Source organism: Vombatus ursinus, unplaced genomic scaffold, assembly GCF_900497805.2.
Source record: "Vombatus ursinus unplaced genomic scaffold, bare-nosed wombat genome assembly UNPS02014778.1, whole genome shotgun sequence".
NCBI classification, from domain to species: domain Eukaryota; kingdom Metazoa; phylum Chordata; class Mammalia; order Diprotodontia; family Vombatidae; genus Vombatus; species Vombatus ursinus.
The window spans coordinates 51049326-51070225 of record NW_020954556.1 but is presented as its reverse complement, the minus strand read 5'-3'; the positions used below and the strand labels follow the sequence as shown (position 1 = coordinate 51070225).

At 37.7% G+C, this 20900-nt stretch overlaps 1 protein-coding gene across 2 annotated transcripts in view; it reads left to right on the top strand.

The window, feature by feature from the left end:
- The window catches only part of PLEKHH2 (pleckstrin homology, MyTH4 and FERM domain containing H2), a 121786-nt gene that overhangs the window by 38617 nt on the left and 62269 nt on the right, over positions 1-20900 (top strand). For both annotated transcript variants that reach the window (XM_027865492.1, XM_027865491.1), the window contains exons 4-9: positions 3458-3607; positions 7469-7552; positions 8221-8302; positions 13996-14181; positions 14499-15493; positions 20064-20139. In XM_027865492.1, the coding sequence (XP_027721293.1) occupies positions 3458-3607; positions 7469-7552; positions 8221-8302; positions 13996-14181; positions 14499-15493; positions 20064-20139 (1573 nt within the window). The remainder of the gene's footprint in view (positions 1-3457; positions 3608-7468; positions 7553-8220; positions 8303-13995; positions 14182-14498; positions 15494-20063; positions 20140-20900) is intronic.

The window sequence follows — 20900 nt, the reverse complement described above, 5'->3', positions numbered from 1 at the left end:
AGCCTGCTTTAGAAAACTGAAGGAACACCATAGGTTGAGGGGTTGGCAACAAGGCCTATGTTGAAAGCTCAGTGCCTGGCATGATAGGCATTTAAATAGCTTGTTAATAAATTGATTGAAAGGATAGATGCAACAGTTACGTCAGTAAAAAGAGTAAAAAAGAAGCCAACAGGAGGCAAAGGGGCTTATACTCCCTCTCCTGTGGCTATTTCATGTGTGGGTGATTGGGAATTGATTTAACATCCAATTTGGTTTTGTCTGTGATTTTACTTTATATAAGCTCTGAATTGTTAAGATAACCATGCAATTCAAGCCATCCAAAAAAATAAATTGAACTGATTTTTCCTTGCTCGATGTAATTCTGATAGCATATCCAAAAATGCCACCCAATTTCTCAGAGTGCCCTGACATGCAGGCTTCTTGGAACAAGGAATGGCATGGAACTCTGTGAGAGGCAGGTCGGGTGATCTGCCTGTTCTTCATGAGAGTGTGAGAACCATTCTTGTCAGAGGATTTTCTTTGCTCCTGGCAATGGTGTGAAAGATTGTTTATGTCTGTGAAGGCTTTGGTCTGGCTTGAAAAATATGCTCAAAGAAGATTTCATTTGTAGCCTTATCTGGAACAAAAGCCTCATACTTAAGAACCAGCTTGTCAAGAGTTGATCAGTATAGGAATTCCCAACTTTTTCTCGTCCCTACTATTTAAAAAAATACCCTCTGAATGGCTATTTATGCCTCTGGAGTCGTTATTCCTAAAGACGTCTCACGGTGTCACAGACTGGGTAATTTTAGGTGGCAAACAGATTTCTCTGGAAGACAACCAGTCTTATTAGGTTTGACTGTTCATTTTGCAGCCATTTACTTCAGGTTTTTCTGCTGCTATTTATCTTCAAGGCTTTGAGTGAGTTCCTCTTGCTTATCTTCATAGCTGGAGAATGCCCTGGATGCAATTGGCTACGTCATCTAAGATATTACTTGGATTTTGATGGGCTGAGAGAGTACATCTCCCATTGTCATGTCATGTCAGAAAGCTAACTAGAAGTGATGACTTTAGTGTTGCTGAACTCACAACATGGGCATTGTAACATAGTGTAGTGAGCTTTGAATTTGGACTTAAAGGACCGATTCAGATCATAGTTCTTCCATTTACTTTTGTGACATTTGGCAAATCACTTATCTCTCTACACTTGGGCTTTCTTATCTGGACAGTGAAGGAGTTGGACAAAATGATATTCAAGATGTCTTTGTAGTCTCAAACTCAGGATAAACTGTTGAAATCTTAAGGGTATCACTATTGGAATGTTTTTCTCTCAGTTTTCTTTTCCTTCATTCTTTTATTATGAAAGTTATACAGCCTTATGGGTAGGCATTCGAATAGGACTTTTTTCCTTGGCTTCTGAGATGAATTCACATTTGTAAAGAGCTCATGGATGAAAGGTGGCATTCATGCTGTAAAGCTAAAATAACCCAAGTTCCCTGTCTCGTATAAGCCCCAGCAAGCCAATTGCCAAACATTTTTTGAGCCTTGAGTAGGGATTCATTCATTTTATTTTCCAGAGGTAGTTTTTTATTGCTTTATTTGAGATTCTTTGCTTTTACTCCCTACCATGCTTCTCCTTCCCCCAGGGTATTTTATATTTTCTCCCCTTTCTACATTTCAGTCCCCTAAATTTCAAAAATCATATTCCTGCATCACTCTGTGGATAAACATCTAAGAGGAACTCTTTCCTCTGTGTTTTAGTTTTCTCTCTTATATCTGTCAGTTTCTTACCCATCTTCTTTTGAGATCATTTATGGCATTTAGAAGCTTTTTCCATATCCCCTTCCCACTTCCCAAGGCTTTCATTTTTCCCATTATTTAGTGTTGGGGGAAAATGAAGTTTATTATCTTAGAAATGCTGGGAAGGATGTGAGAAACAAAAGGATAGAAATAGCAACATTTTAATTTTAAAATTACTTGTAGAATGATTTCCCCTAAATATAGTAAATGCTTAATAAGTGCTTATGGAATTCAATTAATGTCTTGGCTGTACAAATCTGGATGCATTAGGTTCTAAGCCCTTCAGGTAGCTCCCAAAGACTCGAAGTCATTGGTAGAGGAGGTTCTCGCTGAGAATCATCTACTCCCATGAAAATCACAGCTTAGGAGAAGGAGGGAGGGCGTACACACACGATCAGACAATGTGGGCAGGCACAAGTCACAAGTAAATAGATATGTGGCCTTCCCGGCTATTTAATGTAACCAGATAGGACACTGGGGGGAAATCCAGATGGAATCCACACTCTTTATTGATACTTTCACTAAGACTAAAACTATACTTTGATGTTGGCATTCATCTCCTTCCTTTCTACCTTATGTCTCTTTCATGTTTGGCTTTTTAGCTTCTTTCCTTTTATTTCCTCTATTTTGTTTATATAATCTACTTCCTGTTAAACAGATCTACTCACTTATTTTGTTGATTCACCCAGTCTCAAACTTGTCTTTCCCCTGAACTATTTTTTTTTCATGTTTTTCTATTTTCTATTTTTATCCTTTAAAATGATGAATAAATTAGGACAACACTCAGGAAGAATCATTTTTGTCTTTCCAAAATGTTAAAGGGGAAACGTTATGTGTATTTTCAGTGCCACAGTAATCGTGCAAATTCTGTAAGACAGAAGTCTACTAGGAATATTTAAGAGAGCAAGATATATTCTTATGTATTGCAAAAATAATCTCATTTTGTAAAGATTTAGTACTAAGGTTAAGGATGTAGAAGCTCACCAAGTTTTTTTTTTTGCTTTATGACTCTCCCCTTATATATGACTGGAAAAAAACATGGGCTAGTCAAAAAGAGGCAAAGAGATCCTGAGTGCTTTACTGGTTTGTGTACTTTAAAATACAAAAAAAGGAAGGTCTTCCAATGCATTAAATGCATCTTCTGTAGAGGATTTATGAAAGGATATGGATAAGAATCATAGATGAGAAAGTATGGAACGATTGAGATCTGTACTCACATGGAGGTCATGTATCTTTGAAGTACTTTTTGGGAACCATTAATCAATTAGGCGGTGCAGTGGATAGAGTGTGGGACTTGGAATCAGGAAGACCCGAGTTCAGATCCTACCACAGACGTTTATTTAGTCATGTGATCTTGGGCAAGTCACTTACCCTCCACGTGCCTCAGTTTCTTTCATCTGTAAAATAGGGATGATAATAATAATAATAATAAAACAATAATACCTGTCTCATAGGGATCTTTTGGGGATCCAATGAGTTATCATAGGTAAAGTCCTTTTCAAACTTCAAAGTGCTATAGGAATGCTAGCCTTTGTTTACTATTATTGTTGTTATCATTAACCATTTCCATGTAAGAGTAAGATTAGAAGTGTAATACAATAATAACCTTTGTTGTAAGGATATATATGGATATATATGGATGGTCCAAGTAAAATCTTTCATGTTTCACCTTAATTAGGTACAGGCTATGGAGGAGAAATTAAAAGCAGCTAATATTCAAACGAGTGAAGCTGAGACCAGATTATATAAAAAGTGTCAAGATCTGGAGACTCTACTCCAGGAAAAGGATGACGTCATACAGAACTTGGAACTCCAACTTGAAGAACAGGTTAGCAATCAGAATTCTATCAGCCAAGTGCCCAGTATGGATGAATGAATTTCTTTATTCGCCGTCCCCAAGAACAGGAAAGAAGAAACCTATATTCCTTTTTATATGCTGGTGAGAAAACTGAGGTTGAAAATGATGGGTTTGATTTCAGTCGGTGAAAGAACATTATATGTATTAGTAAATATTGTTAAAAATAAACTTTTAAGAAAAATGGGATTTTCTTGTCCTTAAGTGTGGGGCAGCCCTAAGGTAATACCAAACACACATTGAATGCAGAGAAACTTCATAAGTTTTGGGGTTTCTGATTGTGGGTTTTTTTCTTTCTAAAAGAAGAAAATTTTTTTTTCCTGTGAGGCAGTTGGGGTTAAGTGACTTGCCCAGGGTCACACGGCTAGTAAGTGTCGAGTGTCTGAGGTGGGATTTGAAATTAGGTCTTCTAGACTCTAGGGCCGGTGCTCTATCCACTGTGCCACCTAGCTGCCCCTAAAAGAAGAAAATTTTTAAAAGAAGAAGACATTTATTATTATAGACCTTTTCTGTAGAAATAGTTGGTTTTTTTTTAAACAAAACTTTGTTTAGGATTTTCACTTCTAATTTATAGTATGAAATGTACTGCTTCATGGAAACATTGTATAAAGAGTGAGAGGTTTATAGTCAGAGAACCCCTGTGTGAATCTCTTGGGTAAGTCCCTTCACCTTCTCTGGGCCACAGATTCCCCATCAGAAAAATGGGGGGGACAGTATTAAATAACCTCTTCTCCCTTCCAGCCTTATTGCTCCATAGCTACGACCTTATGGCCCCATCTCTCTGAGATCCCTTCCATCTCTAAATCTGTGATCCATTAAGAAATTGGAAAGGTTCTAGAATATGTTCTTCATTACGTATGTTTGTAGCGAACATCTGTTATTCCTATATTGGTTTTATTTGCCAGTGTTTGCATTTAAAGAAAATCATATTAAAGATTCATATCATTTTAATGATAATTTTTTCAGTGTACTCACTTTAAAATTCTACTACTTGTAAGAATAAAGTTGATCCTTTTCTGTATTACTTTTTTAAATATCTCTCAAAACTAGTCTTTCTTTAAGAAACTTCCAAAATGGTGTACTTTTCTTTTAGATTTGGTGTTTTCACTTCTGAATTTTGCAGTGAGAGTAGTTCTTATTGTATCTAGAAATAGCTGTGTATGTTTTTATTTCTGACTTGTTTCTTGACTACCTCTTCTCACTTTTTTGCCTTTCCTGGCAATATGGAGGCAGTGAAAGGATTAGTTTGAAAATAGACTTGACATTCAGTTTTTTGTTTTGTTTTGTTTCTAGCCTTTGTGGTGCTATAGACCCCCATTTTTCTTTTACCAGAAAACCCCAGGCCTTGGCTTACTTTACTTCCTGTCCCCCTTATATGGGTTTCCTAAGCTTCCTAGCTTTGCCTGTAGGAGAAGACCCAAGAATTTTCTTCTCCTGACCTGTGCCCTGAAAACAGCATACAATCCTTACTTGTGTTGTAAGAGTTTTACTACTAAGCACTTCAGGGAAACATGCTGAGGATTAAAATAATAAACAAAGAAGAAAGCTTATAGAAGAAGCCTGAAAGCCCATCCTACTCCTTTGTTCAAAAATGTAGGCTCTAGACCTTAGTATTTCTTAGTTCCCCCCCCAGCTCTTGAATCACACACATACACACACACACACACACACACACACACACACGCACGCATGCACACATGTATGTATCTAGAGAAGGGGAGAAGGAGAGACAGAGCAGGGGAGAGGGGGGCACTGTGTGCATACATATGTGTCCCTATGCTTTAGCCCTGTCTCAATGCGGTGAGATGCTGAATCATTCTCTGGATGTCTAACCTGTGGTTTTTAGTTCACTGCTAGATATTTCAGGCCTTCTAGAACCTGCTTTCCCAGTTAAAGTCCTAGATTCGAGGCAGATGCTTTTTCTCTGGCTGTCCACCTTCCCTAATGTTCTGAGGGAACTCATTTCATCTTTCAGGACCGCTCTAATTGTTCAAAAAAGTTTTTTTCCTCCTAAATTAAAAATAAATCTGCCTCACTGCAACTTCTACTCATTGCTCCTACTTCTACTCTCTGGGTTAATCCCTCTTTTACATGACCAGACTACAAACTATTTTAATGCCGCTATCATGCACCCCCTGAGGCTGTTCCAGACTGAAGCTTCTTTAGCTGATGGCATGTTCTCTAGTCCCCTCAGAATACCAATTAATGTGCTCTGGATATTCCTTTTTAGTAACGTCCTTCCTAAAATATGACACCTAGAACCCCTACACATTTGCCTGCCTTTGGCGTGTTACCAATTCAGCAGGTAGCAATTACATTAATCACAACCATAGATCTAGAGATGAAAAGGACCTCAGAGGCCATCTAATCAAATTTTCTCATTTTATAGATAAGGAAACTGAGGCCCAGGAAGGTCAGTGACTTGCTTCAAGGTCACATAGGTAGGTAGTAAGTATCAAAAGTGGGCTCTGAACGCCAAGTAAAAAAAAGAAATGAATCTAAGGCCTTAAGATAGTCTAGGAAGCCCATAGTCTTCCATATCAGTCATTTAGTGAATAAAGTGCCTACTGTGTGCCAGGATGTGCTTAGTGCTGGGGATATGAAAAACAGAAAAAGAGAATTCCTGCTCTGGGGGAGCTTACAATCTATTGGAGGAGACAACATGGAAATAGCTATGTACAAACAAAACATAGACAGGATAAATAGGAAATAATTAACACAGGAAAGGCATCAGCATTAAGGGGGATCCTATAGAAAGTGGCATTTTATCTGGGACTTGAAGGGAGGCAGAGACACCAGTGGGCAGAGATGAGGAGGGAGGGCATTCCATGGGCTTGTAGCTGCCATTGCTGCTGGGGAAGAGGAAAGGAGAGAAATTCCTTACCTCCCCCCGCCACCCTGCCCACGAGCCCCTTGCTGGAAATACAAGGGAACGGTCTGTTTCTCCTCAGTTCCTCCAGACTCTATGATCAGTCATCTTCGACACCATCATCCGTCACTTGTGACCAATTAGGAACTGCTGTGTCATTTCAACAAGGTGCATGTCCTTCAGGAAAGGATCAGAACAGGTCCTACATAAAGAAAGGAACCAGAGCCCATTCCCCATCCAATGGGAAGTACCTTCATCTAACAGATCAGGAGGTTCCCCACATCACTTTTATTACATACATACCTACACACATATATACATATGCATATTCATATCTATCCATATGAGATATATGCATATGTTATATAGATTGATATGATATATCATATGTATATATTCACATTCATACATATATCCCTGTATCTATATCACACATATACATGAACATGTATAGATGTATGATATAGATAGGTATTATATGTATGTATATATAAATGTATATACACACATACACAAGACAAAAGGGAATTGTTTAAAATGACTGATAAAAAAACATTTTGTAAGTCAATCTACCAGGAATTATTGTGGATATATTATGAACATTCTCCCAAAAAGTGCCTTCCTTATAGTGTAAACAGTAAGATATAATTGTTCTACTACCAGTAAGAGGAGGCTCAAAATACAACGGCTTGTGATATGAATAAAAACAATTCAGATTTTGTGGTTTATCATGCACATTTCCTACAACAATCCTGTGAAGGTAAGTAGTGCAAATATTATTCCCATCTTAGAGATGAAGAAACTGAGACTTTGAGAGGTCAGATGACTCCTCCGGAGTCTATCAGCTAATTAGTGTCAAAATTGGAAATACAAACCAAGGCTCCTCACTCTAATTCTTTCTATTGCTTCCTAGATTGGGATGTTTGTGTTTTCATCTCATTGATGAATTGCTCATGTGATTTCAGAAACAATTGAGAATACAAGAAGCTAGAATAATAGAAGAGAAAGCAGCCAAGATTAAAGAATGGGTGACTGTCAAACTACAAGAGGTATTTAGTTTGAATTTTTACTTCTTTTGAAGAGATAAGTCACAGAAAAATGAGGTGATTCTGAATGAAATGCAAAATTCTGGTCAGCTGGTGGTGCTGCTGTCTTTTGGTAAATTTGTGAAGGAGAGACTAAATTTCAATGGCTTCTCCCAAATTAAAAAAAAAATATTATCGAACATAAGTTTGACAAGTTGTCATTGAGAATGTCAGAGTCCTAATGAGTTAATTATAAATAACATTTATATGAATTATAGAACTTGTAAGTACATAATATGATATTGATGTTTTATGCATCTGAATATTGGAAAATGTTTAGCTTATATGATAAATTAAGTGGTAAAAATCCTTTCAGTACTATTTAATTTTACAATGCCGATGTTCATAGAGGTACAGTCAAGTGGAGAGTTAGGGCAATTATCTGGATCACTGAGATAAATCTGTTTAGAGGAAAAAAAGAAGGAGAGAATTTGAGACCGTAATTTTCTAAGTTGACAGTCTGTGTTGATCAATTTCACCTGATAAATTGTTTAGCCTTTGTTTTTTGCCTTTGCTTATTCAAATCCAGGCTGAGAGTAATGAGGTATTCCATGTTGTCTAAGTGTGGTAATCTGCACGTTCATTTTAGAAATGTTACCCAATTAGAACTGAATTACATTGTGTGCTTTCAGCTGGAATTGGAGAATCAGAACCTCCGTTTGATCAACCAAAATCAAACTGAAGAAATAAGAACGATACAGGCAAAACTCCAAGGTACATGGCTGCTTTTTTTTTTAAAGTAAGGTAGCTGAGTTTGGGTGTATGTGGGTACAAAGAACCCTTGTTCATCCTTATGCACCTTTTAGACATAATGAATGGTGAATAAAATGTTACCATAAAATGAGAATGAATTTTTAAAAAAATGAACCCAAACTCATTCATGAAACTAAATGTTGCTCTTCAACGCAGAAGAGAGGCTCTACCCATGCTCCAAAGATGCCACCGCTGGCCCAAAACCCTTTTAGAGATTCTCTTTTGGAATTGCCTTCAGATGAATTTGTGAACCATGTAAGAAAATTGCTTTTATTCCTTTTTAGTGGCACCTCATTTTGGATGGAAAATTATATTATCCTGCTTGAGCACTTGACTTACATGCCAGACTTGCTTCTAAGTGAGTTTTGGCTATTTCTTCAAATCCAACCCATCACAAAGGAGGGATGAAATTTACTGCCATCAATCAATTCTACTACTCCAATCAATTCAACATAACAAATATTTACTCATCTTCCCTTGGCCTCCATGACATTGCTCTTACTTGGCTTTCCTCCTACCTTTCTGACCATTCCTCAGGCTCCTTTGCTTGTTCATCCTCCTTCTCCTCCTCCTCCTCCTCTTCTTCCTTCCATCCAGTGAACATGAGTATCTCTCAAGGCCTTATCCTGAGCACTCTTCTATCTGTATATGCTCTCCCTTCACAAACTTATTGTCTCCCATGGGTCTAGGGATTGTCTCTATGCAGAAGATTTCCAGATCTCTTTATCTACCTCTAATATCTCTCCTCAACTCTAGTCCCATATTACTTAGAAAACCTCCACATGGATATCCCATAGGTATCCCAAATTGAATATGTCTGAAACAAAACTCATTATGTTTCTCCCAAAACTCATGCTTCTTCTAAACCTACCCAAACTTGTTGGTAACAACAGTATCCTTCTAGTAAACCAGATTTGCAACCTTGAAATCATCCTTAAGTCTTCTCTTTCCCATATCCAAACAGTGGCCAGGTCTTAACTATCCTGCTTCTGTAACATCTGGTGACACCAGGTACTTTGCTCTACTGCCCTGCTTTTCAACTCCCTTTTATGTGTGATTTCTTCCCCACCCCACTAAAATGTAAGCTCCCTGAGGGCTGGCACTATGTTTTTGTTTGTATTTATATCCCAAGCACTTAGCACAGTGACTGGTACATAGCAAGTGCTTTGTGACTTCATAATCCCATTCGAGGTTTTCTTGGTATGATACTAAAGTGGTTTGCCATTTCCTTCTCCAGCTCATTTTACAGAGGAAGAACTAAGGCAAACAGGGTTAAGTGACTTGCCCAGAGTCATACAGCTAGTAAGTGTCTGAGGCTGAATTTGAACTCAGTTCTTCCTGACTCCAGGCCTAGCGCTCTATCCACTTAGTTGACAGGCTATTGCTGCCTCCATTTTCTCCTCTCTCCAATCTATTCCTTGCTCAGCTGCAAAGTAGTTATTCATGAAACACAGGTTTGACCACCTCCCTCTAAAAATCCTGAATGGTTTTCCATTGATTCTAGGATAAGAACTAGAATTTAGATAGTAGCTAACATTTATATAGTGCTTTAAGGTTTGAAAAGCATTTTGTGTTATCTCATTTGATCCTTGCAACAGATGCAATTTTCATTCACATTTTACAGATGAGGAAACTGAGTTTTAGACAGTAGAAATAACTTGCCTAATGTCACACATACAGCCAAAAAGTGTCTGAGATTGGATTTGGACTCCTGTCTTCCTGACCTTAAGTCCAACACTCTATGTAATATGTATATGTATGTATACACACACACACACACATATACATACATACATCATATAAAATCGTCACCCTGTCACTTAACATCCACCTCCCTGTTACCTACTCTCCTTCTCCTCTCCACATACAATTTAGCTTTCACTTACCTTTGCCACCTTATTTCAGGTTATTCCCCTTTATCTACTCTGTTCCAATCATAGTGGTTTCCTAGCTTTTCCCCATATACAACATTCTAAGTCCTTCTTTTGTGCCTTTTCTATACATGTCTGCCATGTCTGGAATACACTCTTGCCTCATTTCTTCCCTGTGGAATATTTAACTTCCTTAAAAGCCCTCCTCCTCTTAAATGATGTCTTTCCTAATCTACCCAGTTAGTAGCAGTTTCTTCCATGAGATGACCTTGAATTAATTCATATAGTTTTATTTACTTGTGTACATGTTGTATCTCCCTGTTCTATGTACAATAGAATGTAAATTCCTTGAGGGCCAAGATTATTTCATTTTTTCATTGTATTTTCAGTGTCTAGCAAGATGCCTTGCCACCTAGTACTTAGTGAACATTTGTTTAATGAATGAATGAAAGAATGTGCTGAGCTAGATACCATGTGTGATTCAAAGAAGGAGAAGATATGGTGCGCTTTGCTGGGTGCAAATTATGGATGACCTTGAATGCCAGATAGAGGAATTTATACTTTATTCAGTAATTAATGAGTAGCCACTAAAGGTTTTTGAGTAAGGTATAATATAATTAGAGTTCCACTGTAAGAAGCTAAATCTGGCGATGGTACATAGGATGTATTGGAGGAAGGCAGAAACTGTAGATAAGGAGACCAGTTAGAAGCTATTGCAATAGTTCAGGAAAGGTGGTTGCAGTGGAAATGGAAAAAAAAGAAAGAATGTGGGATGAGGGAGAGACAGAAGTCAAAAATAACTCAGAATTTTCTAACTTGGGTGACTGAGATGACGTTAGTTCCATTGATAGAAATAGGAAAGTCAGGAAGGACTAAGTAAAATGTTGAGTTTGGTTTCAGACATGATGACATAAAGTGAAAAGAGCTGCAATTTTTCAGCAATGCAGAGCCATTGACAAAATATATACGGGTAACTGAGCAAATCACTAATTTGAATATATAAGTTCTAGTGTGAGGGATGGATTGGAAGATACATACATATACACATCCACATACATGTACACAGATATGTATGTATATATGTGTGTGTGTGTGAATACACACACACACACACACATAAACACATATATATTCTACCCGCATAATAGAAAGCATCTGATTCAATGTTTAGCCTAAGATTCCAGGATTAAATTTTAAGGGATGAATGTGCCATTTGCTATTACTGAAATAGGTTAGATTTGATAGAGATTCCTCTTAAATGCTGATTATTTCTTTCTAAGATGTTTTACTTCTACTTCTGGTAGTTATCTACCAGGTACCATTGGTAACTATTAAAAACTTAGGCCACCTTGGCCTAAGTACCCTTCCTTTAAAAAAATTAACTTATTTTAAAAACATTCATTAATTCAGTCCTTTTTTTCATTCTCAAAATGCAATTTCAGTGTAAAATTCAGGTATTATATAACCATACATCTTTTTCAATCTCATTAATTTTCTTTTTTTAATTTTATTTTTGACATAATTTTTACATGTTACATTTATTTCTGAATATATCTCTTCCCCCTTTCACCTACCTAGAAAGCTAATCCCTATTATGGAGTGAAAAGGATATAAAGAAAAAGTATTTGAGCAAAACCAAGCAATACACTGACCACATCTCGTAGTATATGCAATATTTTACCTAAGGTATCCTTCCTAATCACAGGTAAGACAGGATAAAACTCCTGATCTAGTCAATATTGTCTTTTTTAAAACAAAAACTGTACTCTTTGTTGCAACATATATATATATATATACACACACACATATATATACACACACACACACATATATGTATATGTTGGGGTGTGTGTGTGTGTGTGTGTATGGAAGAACTATCTCTAACAGAGCTAGATGGAGGCATGTGGAGCAGTGGAAAGGGTCTTGGATTTTAGAGTAAGAGTGCTAGTTTAAGAAATGACTCTGGGGGCAGCTAGGTAGCTCTGTGGATAGAGCACCAGCCCTGGATTCAGGAGAACCTGAGTTCAAATTCGGCCACGGACACATAACACTTACTAGCTGTGTGACCCTGGGCAAGTCACTTAACCCCATTGCCTAGCCAAAAAAAAAAGAAAGAAAGAAATGACTCTGGTACTTACTACCTGTGTATCATTGGCCACATCCTTTGATCTTTCTTTGCCTCAGTTTCCACAACTATAAAACGGGGAGGTGGACTAGGTGACATAAAAGGTCCTTTTCAGCTCTAAATCTGTGATCCTTTGACAAATTTAAATGAATAATCACAATTAAAATATGTAGATGTTTTGTGGTACCCTCTTGATTACCTTAAGTTATTATCAACGTACATTTAAGTTAGTTAGACTTCTGGGAGTTCTCCCAGAGCAAAGGTATAAATTCCTTGGAAACTTTTCTGATAATGACAGATAGATAAATAGAGCATTTATTTAGTGCTTATTGTGGGTCTGACACTGTGTTAAGTACCAAAATACAAATACAATGAAAAAGACAGTTCCTGCCCTCAAGGAGCTTCCATTCTAATAGGGGAAGACAGCACATAAAAGGGAGCTGCCAAGGGTAGGAGGAGAAGTATCCTCTTGGGGACAAAATGGAAAAGTAGTTTAAGTGCTTAGCAAACTATGGTGTGCTGCCTGCCATTGCTGATGAGTCAAGCTCATGATTAGATGCCTTCCTAATCATGAGATCATAGATTTAGAGTACCTTTAGGGGCATTGAGGCCATTCCTTTCATTTTAGAGATGAAGACTGAGGCAGAGAGAAAGAGGGTCAGTGACTTGTCCAGAATCACACAGTTAAATGCTTGATGCAGCATTTAAAGCCTAGTGTTTCTAACTCCGAGTTCAGCTGGAGAATGCTTATCTTATTGTCTCTCTCTCCTATTTTCTGTAGAGAGGCAGCTTAGAGTGTCTGCCTTCATGACAGAGTAAATCAACCTGTTCCATCTGCCTCCTTCATAGGATTTAGAAGTTGATAACATGGTGTCTACCTGTGCACCCTGTGATATTTTTCCACAATACTTTGGTGCTTGAAACATCTATGGTTTCATTGGTTTCCTTCTCTAATAGAGCTCATAATCTCTCTTTGGTTTGTCAGTTTCTAAGAGTAAAAAAATAAACCATCATACAACCAACTTATTGATGGGTCTTGGACAGCAATCAATCCATCACAAAGCCTGCAGTGGACATCTTTCAGCTTGGTAGGGCCTGCAAGAATTTGCACTTTACTGGCATAACTTTGAGAATCTGGCATTACCTCCGTGCCACAATGAGGCATTGTGTTAGGACTTCAGTAGAAGATTTTGCTTCCACTTTGAATCCAGTTCTCTCTAGGTTATCTTGGCAGCCAAGATGTCAATCACTCCTTCGCCCTTGCTCTCCTATCCTCAGATGCTAGCATTATTGAGTAAGCAGGTTCCACTCCCACTGCTGGTCTTAATGTTCCTATGTGGTTGCAGCTTATACTGGCAGGTTCTAATCTACTTTTATGTCTGGGCCAACATTTTATAAAGGGGCCACATTCTTTACCTCTAAACTTTAAAAAAGCACATTTTGAACATATGACAATTTAGAAATACAGCATTTTCTCATAGGCTACATGATTTTTTGTAGGTGGTCTTTGACATTATGGCGTCTTCTGGGATAAAGAATGAAATTTTGACTTTTTACTTTCTTACATAGCGAAGAGAGTTATCCAAATGGTGTATGTTTTGGACTCATGTGCAGTCTGTTAGAAGGACATATGATCATTCTCAATTATTTAATTGCAGAAGTTCAAGGGAAGAAACTGTCCACTGCCTCCCCACCAAAGCCTTCAGAAGGCCAGCGCCTAAGCAGTTTGACTTTCGGATGCTTTTTATCCAGAGCAAAGAGTCCTCAGCAAGTAATTAAATCAGAAGAAATAAGCAAGATATCGTCTAAAGAACCTGAGTTCCCAGAAGGAAATCATGTAGAAGGTATTTATTGCCTAGTGTTATTTACTTTTAAATGTAGGCCTGTATTTTGAATCTCTTATTAGCTTATCTCCTGCATGAAAGCTTTCTTTTACACCTCGTTCCTTCACTGTGGCAGTTCTTCCATGTGATTGGAAGTGATGTTTTCTTTAAATGGCATAATTTACAAGCTTATGTAAAGAAGAATAACCAAGTTTAATTTAGAGTGACTATATTTGTACCAAATTGAAAGTTATTGAAGAGTAGTTATAGAAAAAAACAGTTTACAAATAGACAAGCTTATTTAAAGCATCTCGCCAAGTTGATGTTTTCTTTTCTAGAAATGGACATCCCAGAAACTTCCCTTGGTAACCAAGTACAAGAACACAACAAAGGTCAGAGGTCTTTACAGCAAAACTCCTGTAGCTTGGAACAGAATGGGGCAACAAAGGCAAGTTACACCCTCCAAGGTGTAGATGGCGTCAAAGACACATCAAAGAATTCCTGTGTCACCGTAAGTGACTGGAGTTCTGATGAGGAAGAAGAAAGCAAAGAAAGGTCCAAATCCAGGTGTGACTCTACCCTTTCTAGTCATACTTCAGAGGACAGTACCAGGTACAGCAGAATGGGAAGTGAAATGTATTTGACAGCATCTGATGACAGCAGTTCTTTATTTGAGGAAGAGAGTTTTGGCATTAAGAGAACTGAGCACAAGAAGTTATATTCCTGGCAACAGGAAGCACAATGGAAGGCTCAGAACAGTATAAGTGGAAAAGGAAATTGTGAATCACGGAGTAAAAAAGGGAAAGATGGTTTTTCAGATGAACTGCACAAGAAATTTCAGTGCCAGAGACTGGATTATTCATCTTCATCTAGTGAAACCAACACCCCAAGTCCTATTTTAACCCCAGCGTTAGCCCCCAAGAATCCTAGCCTGCTGCCCACTGAAGGACATCAGCATTCGATGCCGTTCCATCCTTCCTCAAATCTGCCCCCTGCAAAGTTAAGGATTCCTAATGTTTTCAGTATAAGTGTTGCTTTGGCCAAAAGACACTTGAGTCAGCCCCAGTTAAGTTCTGACCGAATGTTTGGCAGAAACAGAAACGCCATAAGCATGATCCGACCCCTCAAACCTCAGGAAACAGATATCGATCTGGTTGATGGAGATAGCACAGAGATCGTAGAAAATATGGATGTTGGTTATGATGATGGAGTGTTTTCCTATGACTCCCTTGAAGCACCTTGTTCAGAAGATTCAGAAGTATGTGATTCAGTTGCAAAAAAGGCAGCTGGAGGCAAACCTCCAACTCCTCCACTTCATCGGTTTCCTTCCTGGGTAATTATTACACTGTGGGTACCGCCCCCACAGTACCCTTTCCTTCTCATAGTGTATTAAGTTAGTCTGATTGTCAGGTTTAATTTTATTTATTTTCTTGTCTTTTCTAAAAGCTTCATTTCTGAAACTTAATGTAATAGGAAGTTAGAATATAGTCCCTGGGTATCTGATGCTTTTTGGTAAGTTTTGAATTACAATACTATAAATATTTAGATAAATCTATGATCTATTTTTTTTTTAGTTTTCAACATTCATTTTTATAAGATTTTGAGTTCCAATATTTTTCTCCCTATTTCTCTTCCCTTCCCCCTCCCCAAGATGGTAAACAATTTGATATAGTCTATACATGTACAATATGATGTATCTATGATGGATACCTCTATCATCTATCTTTATCAATAGATCTATAAAAATATCTATCATTTTTATAGATGATAAATTTACAGATATTTAATAGATTGATAATTTCATATATATTGTCCATCTATAGATATCTGTATTCTATCTCTAGGTATCTATAGATATCTATCATATATTAATACTTTAATTTACATCTACAATATAGATATATAATTTATATCCATTATAATACCTATAATCACTATAGGTATTTCCCTCCACTGCTACAGATTGTAAGCAGCACCCCCCTCTTATCTTGGAGATTCCTGTCAATCAGTCGATACACATTTTATAAATAATAGATAAATAATAAATGAAGTACCTGCTGTATGCCAGCCCCTGTGATAAATGCTGGGGATAAAAAGAGAGTCAAAAAATAATCCTGCTCTCAAGGGGACTGCTCACAGTCTGCTGAGGCAGATGAAATGTAAACAACTATGTATAAACTAGGTCCTGTATCAACAGGATAAATTGGAAATAATCAACAGAGGGGAAAGGACTAGAATTCGTGTCTATGTCTCTCTCTAAATCATCCCAAGGTGTTGGAGGGCCTCGTTGCAGTACCTGTGCTGTCCCGCCTTTGCTCTTGCTATGGAATCAATTCACTTCCTTTTCCATTCATTCATATTCTTTATGGTGACTCTGATGTCCCCTTTCATGGAAAAGTCATCATACATTGTTGTTGTTTAGTAGTGGTCTGACTCTTCATGACCCCATTTGGGGTTTTCTCAGCAAAGATACTGGAGTGATTTGCCATAGCCTTCCCCAGTTCATTTTATAGATGAGGAACAGAGGCAAACAGGGTTAAGCTGTCCAGAGTCACATAGCTTGTAAGTGTCTGAGATCAGATTTGAACTCATGAGGATGAGTCTTCCCAATTCCAAGCCCAGTGTTCTATCTGTTGAGCCACCTAGCTGCCCCATTGGTAATAGGCTCAGCCTCTTTAAACCTACCATGTAGGTTTCCATTTCCGTTGGGCTCATTTGGAATTATGATTCTTCTGAGATCATTGTATTCCATGATTTGTAGCCATATAGCTTTACTGGGAGAATATAGGTGTTATAGAAGATGAGCTTAGAAGCAATTTGGCATAGAGCTAGGGGTTTTTTTGTGTCTTGGATCCCTTTGGCAATCTGTTGAAGCCTATGGACCCATTCTCAGAATGATATTGGGTTTTTTAATTCATAATTAAAAGAAATACCAAGTTTCAGTGATGTAATTTTTTTCCATCCAAGTTCATTGACTCTCCCCTGTCCTGACATCTATCCAAAGACCAAGTCTATGGACGCCAGATTAAGAACCTTCTGACGCAGAGAATAGTGAGCCGGTCTTAGAATCAGGATAACCTGGGTTTAAGTCCCATCTCTGACATATAAGGGCTAGATGACTCTGACCAAGTCACACTCATTGCCCCTAGGCAACTTCATAAATTAGAAAATCTGTGCTGGTAGAAGGAATTTGCCTCCACTGATAAAGATTGGTTTTTGTAGCAGAGGCCACCTTTGGATCATTAAAAAAAGTTTATAAAATATGATCCAATTCAATTTCTTCTGACTACTCATTGGGAACACAGTAAGTACCATATAATACTTTCATTAAAATCAGTCTTATAAATGGTATCTGAGCTGTTGGAGGGCTTTGTTAGATTTTTAGATAAATTAGGGGCTTAATTCATTTTAAAGTTCTTTTAAAAGAGCATGATTTCCTGAATACAAATACAGTACGTTCATAGAGAAATAGAAGGTCATCCACTCTTATTTTGAATTGAACCTTTAATTGCAATGTATTTTGTGTCCAGACCACCATGAATTCTTCTACAATATAGTATTAAATACTGGATGGCACAGGGAAACATGTTGGAATATGACGCTAAGATTCCAATTATCTATCCCCTAGACAATGTCCCTCCATGATTCTGACCCTTTTAAATATGTATACTTTCCCAAGAAGTTACATGAGACTGGAATTCATTGTGTTAAACTACTTTTTCTGGGGGCAGCTAGGTGGTGCAGTGGATAGAGCACTGGCCCTGGAGTCAGGAGGACCTGAGTTCAAATCTGGCCTCAGACCAAACACTTGATGCTTACTAGCTGTGTGACCCTGGGCAAGTCACTTAATCCCAATTGCCTAAAAAAAAAATTTTTTTAAAAACCAACTACTTTTTCTGCTCCTATTTCCTTATTGCCCTTCATCTTGGTCTTCTTTCTCTGAGTCCACTTGACCCTGGAGAAGTAATTCTGCTTTCAAGTGCCTCTTAGCAGCCTAAGTATTGAAAATTGGGTTTTTCAAGGTTTTGTGACTTTATTTTCCATAAGAGAAGGAAAACAAAATAAAAATACCAGCTTACCTTTAGATTAAGAGCATAGATTTAGAGCTGGGAGGAAACTTGTAGGGGGACCAGCCCCCATCATTTTATAGATTAGGAAACAGAGTCTCAGAGAGGTTAATGTGACTTGTCTAAGGTCACACAGGCAGTAAGTGCTTCCAATATTCCAAGGAGCTTTCCAGCTCCTCTGACGTCAAACTCAGTACTCTTTGGATTGTAACCTCTGCCTCATTCTTTCTAAACTTATTCTTCATGCTTACCACAACCCAAAGTACTTCCATGTTATCCCAGGAATCCCCCTCTGTCCATTTTTTTTTTTTGCAAATCTCAAATCAGATCTTTAGTTTGCCTTTTTTTTTTTGCTTTTATCCAGATAGAAATGAAGAATAATAAATCTCTTGGTATTTAACAATCTTCACAATCTCACCCATTCCTCACCCTCTCTGGTCATCTTACACATATTCTGCTCTTTGTATTCTAAGGTTCAGCCTTGTGGGCTGGCTTGTTGTCCCTGAGACCCAACATTCCATCTTCTGACTCCATGTCTTTGCACTGGATGGGGCCTCCATGACTGAGATGCTCTTTCTCTGTACCTCTGCCTCTTGGAATCCCAAGTTTCCTAAAAAGTCAACTCATATGGCACCTTCTTCATCAAACCTTTGCTAACCCCCCCAGATGCTAGCATCTTCTCATCCAAAGTTAGTTACCTTATGTTTGCTTTGTATGTGTCTGCATCTACATACCAGACATACAAATATATGCACATATATGTAGTATACCCCTTAGAATGTAAAGTCTTTTGTCTTTGTACCCTCAGGATATAGCACATTTATGGAAGGGATTAAGTGTGGTCTTCTTCCCATTCCCTACCAGTTATACTGCTTTCGGATGTCTGTGGACCTTGCCATACCTTCTTTCCCTAGGAAACTCATCATTGGAAATCATATTATCCTGAAAGATTGAATCCACATGGGTACTCACATCTCATCAGTACTCTGCACCTCAAGACCATATGTGACCTTAGTCTAGGTCCTTGGGTGTGGCCTTTTGACTGAGTCCAAGTTTTATAAAACAAACCCTTTTATTAAGAGGATTTGTTCTGTGGAGTTTGGATTCAATCAAAGGGCCCTACTTGAGGACCTAGAGGGCCACATGTAGCCTCGAGGCCACAGGTTCCAGATTCTCTGAATGGAGGTCATGGGCTTGTGGGCCTCCATTTAAAGAAGGGGCTTAGTATAGTCTTCTCCCCATTTCCCACTGTTTTTAGACCTCTCCATCATGCCCCGTATCTCCCCTTCCTCTTTTCAGCTCTCTTTTGTGTGTTGTCCTCCTCCATTAGATTGTAAGCTCCTTGAAGGCAGGGACTGTCTTTGGTTTTATTTGCATCCCCAGCCTATCTCCTGCCACACTGTTTGGCACATAGTAGGCATTTAATAAATATTTATTGACTGACATAGTAAATGCTTGTTAATTGACTGATTGAAATAGCCTCCTGATTATACTTTGGCTCTAACTTTTCACTTCATGTCAGAGCCACTTTAATTTTTTTTTCTTTTTATCTTATGAGGGTTGTAGAGATTCTAGAATAGTTAGTAATTATAAATGCCTTCTCTAAGTTTTTCTGTCTCTAGAAAAAAAGTCAAAATATTAATAAGAAAATAAATATAATACAGTATTCATTAAATAACTAACAAATGAAAAATGCCTTCATATGTCCTCAAAATAGCATATTTTACTTAGCATTGACAATTATATTGCAATAATATCACAGAATGATGAATGGAGAGAAGTTTGAGCATCAAAAATGACTGGGCACACTAACTCAAACCTCTGTCTTTAAACTAGGAAAGCAGGATTTATGCTGTGGCCAAATCAGGCATTCGAATGTCTGAAGTCTTCAGTACAGATAATATTAATAAAAGTAAGTGATTTTGGTTTGTATACCTTGTGCAATTTGCTTAGGGCTTGTGGGTTATCTAAGATAAAGCACTGCCGCTGCAATAAACAACAGACGGGCTTAAACTTACCGACAGTTATCTTGTATTATTGTCTTTTTTAGAGTACATGTTAAATTTCATCATTTTCAATTTAGAGCTGTATACTTTGAATTCCAACACACGATTCATTCTAATTAGTTGTATTTCCTGCTGTAATTGTGAAAAAGATGAAGATAACATATGAGTTACAGGATAATTTAACCAGGATGACTCAAACAGGTCGAATGGTTAACTTGGCTGTTCCCAAAGAGTTGCCATTAATAGTTCCATGTCAATTTAGAAGGGTGGCTCCAGTGTTATTTAACATTTTTATCAATGACTTCAATAAAGATATAAATATCAAGGTTGTCAGATATGCAGATGGCATAGAACTGGGAGGGTTAGTTAATACATTAGATGACAGAAGTTTCAAAAGGATCTTGACAAGCTAGAACATTGTGCTGAAGCCGATAAGATGAAATTTACTGGGGATGAATGTACAGTCTTAAACCTGGGTTAAAAGTTAATCACAAGGACAGCCTGAGGAGGCATAGTCAGATGACTCTTTGAAAAAAGTCTGAGAATTTCAGTTAACTGCGAACTTAAAATTAATTAATAGTACGATATGGCAGCCAAAAAAGTTAATGTGGTCTTTTGTTGTTGTTCAGTTGTTTTCAGTCTTGTCTGGCTCTTTGTAAATCCATTT